General features: G+C 36.5%; 1 protein-coding gene across 1 annotated transcript; it reads left to right on the plus strand.

The window, feature by feature from the left end:
• Positions 1 to 2,239: 2,239 nt before the first annotated feature.
• Positions 2,240 to 3,281, plus strand: LOTGIDRAFT_165444 (hypothetical protein; the record flags this gene model as incomplete). Its single annotated transcript, XM_009062460.1, has 2 exons — positions 2,240 to 2,486; positions 3,223 to 3,281. The coding sequence occupies 2 exons, from the start codon at positions 2,240 to 2,242 to the stop codon at positions 3,279 to 3,281; spliced, it is 306 nt and encodes a 101-aa protein (XP_009060708.1).
• Between the last annotated feature and the right edge of the window lie 3,491 nt (positions 3,282 to 6,772).

A 6,772-nucleotide genomic window follows, 5' to 3' on the forward strand; every position in this document is an offset into this window, starting at 1 on the left:
CTGATAATGATAACAGTTTGTGGAATGGTTAACATAATTTGATCCTGTGCACTCTATAATACAATAGAGTTAATAAGTAAATTTATTAGGGGTGTTTAATAACCTGTTGACCTAATTGATTTCATATATCAACATACTGATTGTAATCACTGAATCTAAATATTCCTGGGTGCTAGAAAACAAAAAACAATACGTTATATGTTTCACTATATCATACAGAAATGGACCCCTTCGTTGTTTACTCTCTGTGATTTTTCTTGCTAAAATTAGTTTCTACTGAGCAAGAGGTCAGAATTTAAAAGTTGTTTATTTTATTTTTTTGCAAAAGGCACAACAGTCAGATGAACAGCTGATCATTGTTTGAACCAAAAAACCGGTTGACTTTACGAAAAGCAGCAGAATAAAGATTGCTTCTAAAATCAGATAAATATAAAAATGTTACCACAAACATAAATTTACAAGACGATTTTGACAATGGTTACCAATACCATTCCATGTGCTACAAAAATTACACAACAGTGAAGAGATATTTACAAGCATAGTGAATGCACTTCAGCCAAAGTTCCTGTCCTGGAACCCGGAGTAATAGTAGGCTTCCATTCACTGATTCTTGTATTTTCTGTCCAATGAACAGGAAAACAGTAAATGGTAAAATCGAATAATTATCTGACTGCTTAACATATGACGGTTGTCAATCAATTTTTGCAGATGTAGAGAAAAGCGATAATGAACGAATCAAATCAACAGTTACAAGCAACTCTTGCAACATCTTTATTCAGTCTCTTTGAAACAGAAAGGGGAGATTTCAAGAACAACTGTGTGTCAAAGTTTACAACAAACGACAAGGGAATTTATCTACCCGTACAGCATATCAGAAATCGAAGACAGGACTTACATTAAAGGTGAGCTACAACGAACTAACTTGAAGAACATGATTTACACTACATTATCATTCCCTAGTATACCTGAAGCAAGTATACCTGAAGACCTGCAATTGTTTTACGAGACATTGCTATCTGGTTTTAGAAAACCTAATGGTGATGAAAATAGACATAGTATAAATAAAACGCAAGGTGAAAAATATGTCAGTTGATGCTGTGTACAACGTGTCTACGGGATTGGTAAGACCATGGAAACATACTGTGTTGGGTTTAGGAATCGGATCATTGACCAGTTCGAAACTTGTACTTGGTACTGTGTTGGGTTTAGGAATCGGATCATTGACCAGTTCGAAACTTGTACTTGGTATACTAAACCGTTTTGGCTGGTCAATAAACTACATTGTAATGAGATGCATTAAGGAGCATCAGCACCAAACGGGATATATAGCTCCAGAACACGGTGTAGATATTATGTCATAAAAACAAAACTAAACAGTAAACAATATAAAACAAAAAACGATATTACAGAACAAAACAAGACGATAAAATAATATCACAAAGTCATTCAATGACTTCAAAACACATAAATAAAAACAATATCACAGGTAATAAACCACATGGTGGTATTAAAAACAAACAATGACATATCTATTTAAAATTGAAAATAAAGACCAGCTTGTCTTTAAAAAAAAACCCACAACCTTCACATACAGAGAAGGTTGTGCAAATACATGATATAAAGATCCAGCACGGTAGTGCTGGGATCTCAAAGGTTTCAGATGCTTATTGGAATTCGCTTTTTCTATTGCTGATAGTGGACAGGACACACCAGGTGGAATTATTTTAAAGCCCGAACTAGCCACCGGCCTAACGTGGGACAATTATTAAAACAACTCGTTTTCTAATGAAGCAAGCACTGTTCAAAGATTTCGAAATCAACCCTTTGACACCTACGCTCGACTGTAGTGCCATGAAAATCTCGTCTATTGGCCGAAGCTGACTCCAGTCGAGCGAGAAGTCACACCTGTCATATGACGCGCTATAGGGAAATCCCGGTGATTAGGTTATTATTAGTGTCAACACACACAGTCACGTGATCCTGGATCCTGATTCTATTTATATCATGTCGATAGGCAGCCAATTTCAAAGCTAATTTCACCGAGTTCGATGTGGAATTTTCTTTTGTTTTTATGATCAGCTGATAATGGTGTCGAGGTTTACAGTTCAGGAGGTGCTAGATGAACTTCACGCCGATAGTGGTTCAGGCGATGTGGATTTTGACAATGAGAATGATACATTTAGTGAGGATAATTCTGACTCTGAAATACGTGATCTTGCCGATGTACAAAACAGTGAACATGACATTCGTGATACCGATAGTGGTGGAAGTGACTAATGAACCGAGTGCTTCGAATAATGAACATATAAGAGTAGATTCTAACAGTGACAATGATTCTAATTCAGACCAGGGAATCTATGTTAGTGTCAGGGGTAGGCCTGGTAGTGTACGTGGTGACAGGGGAAGGGGACGTGCCTGTGGTGTGACTGTCGCAGGTCAAGGTAGAGCTCAACAAAATCCTGTACCTACATGGAATACTGATGATGGTATGAATCCTGACTGGATGTCACAGTTCCAGTGTCAAACGCATAAATAGATAAATAGGAGTGTAGTTAGGTAGTTAGGGTATTGTCAGTCATTCACTCATTCTTTAGCTGGGGTTTTTGTCAGAAGTTTCAACTGAACACCAGTTTAAAGAGGATAGGACTAAATCAGTTTGGATCACATTCCTTTAAGTTCCTTTGAGGATTTGGGAAATATGAAGAGCCTGTAATATCTGTAAACTTTTTAGGTTATTTGACAAAGTGATTATTTTGAAGATTTCAGTAAAAAACAATTAGAAGCAAATTGCCAACAAAGTACAACTTAATCAGGCTTTGGGAAGATATGAAGAGTCTGTAATATCTGTAAAGTTTTTATGTTCTTTGACAAAGTGATTATTTTGAAGATTTCAGTAAAAACACTTAGATACAAGGTGTCAACAACGTACAACTTAAGTCAGGGTTTGGGAAATATGAGGAGCCTGTAATATCTGTAAAGTTTTTGTTATTTGACAAGTTATTATTTTGAAGATTTCAGTAAAAAAAAAAACAGTTAGAAGCAAGGTGTCAACAAAGTACAACTTAATCGGGTTTGGGGAAATATGAAGAGCCTATAATATCTGTTAAGTTTTTATGTTATTTGACAAATTAATTATTTTGAAGAATTCAGTAAAATCAGTTAAATACAAGGTGTCAACAAAGTACAACTTTAATCAGGCATATTTCTGGATGTTCATCCCAGTGACTAAAGTAGTGGCAGCACCAGCACCAGAACTGGGGAAACAAAAAGGGGAAGACTAACCTAATGGAAGGACATCTGTAGGGGTTTGGATTCTAAATGTGGAAGCGTTGTCTAGTGGTACGGGTTCCTTTGTAGAGTCTGAGATTAAGAGTTGTACCATGTCAAATTACTCCAGAACGAATTGACATATTGTGACTTTGCCTATAAGAATATTATCTTGTGTGACAATTGAGACTTGAACGAAAATAGAGAATACCACACCCTAAATTGGATAGATTCGGTGCCATGGGTTCGAATCCTCCTCAAGGTTATGAAAAATTCTGATGTCTGTGCTTGTGCTTCCCAGAGTGTTCGGTGTCGGTTTTCACCCTCTAATAGAGACTAAAATATTCTGAAACAAGTGACTAATACTGCTTGAACATTCTTTGTGTTGCCATTCTCTTTTTGAGCTAGACATGAATGGCCAAAACAACATCCCTGATTAATTTTAATCTTCTAGTTAATGAAATCTTGAGCATTTTCAGGGCCATTGATTCAGCAACACTTGCCAGTCATAAAATCTGTGTCTTTTAAGTCTAAAGATTTTTGAGAATTTTGTTTTCAATATTTTTATTGTCATGTACGTTGTAATTAATGGATTCAATATTTATTTTTTAATTAATAAATTTTGTTTTTTGAAAAAAAAAGGAGAGGATTGGATCGTTCTATTATTCTAAGAGTCTTGGGTATACTTCTTGGATTAGTGTAGATCTCCAGTTATTGAATGTAAATAAAGTGTTAATATCTTAGCTGTTATCTCATTTGGAAAGTAAATTCATGGTCCGTATCCAGTCTCTTACAAACGACTATACAGTTTGTAAGAATAATCTACTTTGCAGTTTGCAAGTAGAACCCAACAAACAAGCCTGCCAACAAGCAGCTCGTTTACAGTGGTGCCGTGGCGACTGATACAACACTCACCGAATGTCTGCAAGCTTTTCCATGATGGGAATCTGGATTATGCCGTAATTCACTCTACTAATAATTCACTTCAACATTGAAACTGCATCGTTGGTTCCTTATTTTGATGAATATCTTAAAGGCGTGGATGAATTTTGGTTAGGACTTCACTGTTGTTGTGTTTTGTGACGACCACTTAATATGCAGGAACGTACCGTCACTGCACCACTGTAAACGGGCTGCTCTGTAAACAAGCAGTATTCTTTATTGAATAAGTAAGATGTCATGGTCTTTGAGTATTACCGCACAGCTGGGGTGTTAGTATTTATCTATAATTTCAACTGTCTATTGTTATATCTTACATCGCCTTTGATACCCAATGTGCACATGACAGAGACGACATTCTTTGTTAAGTGATTAACACACAGTCAGTATAAACTTTAGGGGAAGGATTTGTTCAATCTTACCTTAGGTTATATACATGATAAGTGGTTGACCAGTGTTATAAACCCTAACTAACCACAGGGGTTTTAGTCAAATGTCGGGCAGACAAAGGATTCCTTTATTTCAATGACCATTTAGGTAAGGGAATAAATACAACTTAGGAAAAGATATCAGGGTCACTCTTGGGTTAGCGGAGAAACATGTTGCACTAGAGTATGGGAATTCTGGGGTGGAATCTCCCTTTTTGGTTTAGACTTGGAGTTATATTTATTGTTTAGTATTCAGTGTTAGTTAGTTATGTTATTGGATGTAAATACAGTGTTTGTTAATATTGTAAGCGTTAGTATCAATTGAAGGAAAGTGTCCGTATCCAGTTTCTTACAAACGATTATACAGTATGTAAGAATGATCTATCTTGCATTTTACAAGTAGAACCCAACATATCTAACTTGTATACAGTTCAGTAAGAAGACAACAAAAAACGTGTATACCTCATCTCGTTTAAACTGAAGGCATTTCTTGCTGTGATCATTGTAATGTGCATTGTGAGCCGACCCATCCTACGCAGTTACTGGTCAACAGACTGGTTGATTGAATTGCCTGGTCTAAGATCTGTCATGAGTCGAGACCGTTTCCCTGTTGTATTACGAATTCTGCACTTAGTAAACAATGAATAGCAGTACCGGGAGGTTATCCAGATTACAACAGATGTTTCAAAGTCGCCTCACTCATTGGGATGTGTGTGGCAGGATGCTTTTAATATGGAAAAATGTATATCGGTTGATGAATGTATCATAGCATTCAAAGGTATGACTTTTATGAAGCAATATATGCCAAAAAAACAAGTAAGTGGAGACTTAAATCTTTGGTTTTAGCTAGCTCAAAAACAGGATTTGTATCCAATTGGAAGTTGTTCAGTGGGAAAGAATGAGATATTGATGAAAATTGTGTCTTCTCTTGCTCAAATTCTGCCTGGAGGTCATGAACTATTTCACAAGTTTTGAACGTTTGAAAGCATTGAAGGCAAATGGTTATGTATGTATGTATGAGCAACAGAACCAGTAATCCCCCAGAAATTAGAGCCTTTACAGCCGGCAGAGGGAAGAACACTTTTCAGGAGATGTCACCAATATTCAAACGTTGAGGTAATGTACCTGCAGTTGGCTGGTATGCCAAACGTCCTGTCACTCTCGTCTACTATCCATTCCTCGAGGATGATAAATAAACGTGTCCGTGATAAAGCTGCAGAGAATGGATATAGGAATTTTCAGAAACCTTTTGCTGTTGGCCAATACAATGAACACATGGGGGGCGTCGATAAATCTGATCAACTCATATCATATTGTGCATTCGAAAGGAAGTCCCTAAAATAGTGGAAAAATTTTTTTTTTCATTTGTTTGTCACGTCTTTGACCAATGCCTACATCATGTACAAATCAGTTATCCCACAGCAGAACAAATTCCTGGATATGAGTTCAGCAAAACAATGCATAGAGACATAAAAGAAATCTGGATAACTTGTATTCAAATTTGTATATAAGGATATGGTAAACATATATAAATATCAATTTGAATTATTTCTCATGTGCTCCATCGCATTTGAAATTTTTTTTTTTTTTAAATTTATTTAGGTCACTATGACATTGTAACGTCATAAGGTCCGTTTACACGATTTGGACTTGGACCCGCGGTCAACTCTTTTCGTGTTTACACGAAGACAGTCTGCTAGCTTGCAATTTCTGGGAAACCAAGACTTCAAAGAAATCACGACAGTTTACCTCCCTGTTTCATGTAATCTTTTGCTGTCTGGATTAGCTTCAGTTTGTGCCCTGCCCCTACTGGCCTAGTTTTGAGTATGTGGCTTTGGTGTGTACAGATTTGATGCTTTACTATTGGAAGTAGGCATATATTATGATGTACTATTTTTCTGGCACATCATTATTTCATATCAACTTAATATTCATATTCATGTCATTTTATTCATTTCAGTACATATGTGATCAGTTAAGAGGACAATTAGAGAAAGTCAATACTGTGATGCGAGAAGTGGTGGACACTGAGGGAGAGTTGCATTGGCACTAGCAACAAATATAGAATACAGAACTGTGGGTCACATGTTTGGTGTGGTTCGAAGTACAGTGTGTAGAATTGTGATGTTCGTGAAGCA

This window comes from Lottia gigantea (genome assembly GCF_000327385.1).
Source record: "Lottia gigantea unplaced genomic scaffold LOTGIsca_51, whole genome shotgun sequence".
Taxonomy (NCBI): domain Eukaryota; kingdom Metazoa; phylum Mollusca; class Gastropoda; family Lottiidae; genus Lottia; species Lottia gigantea.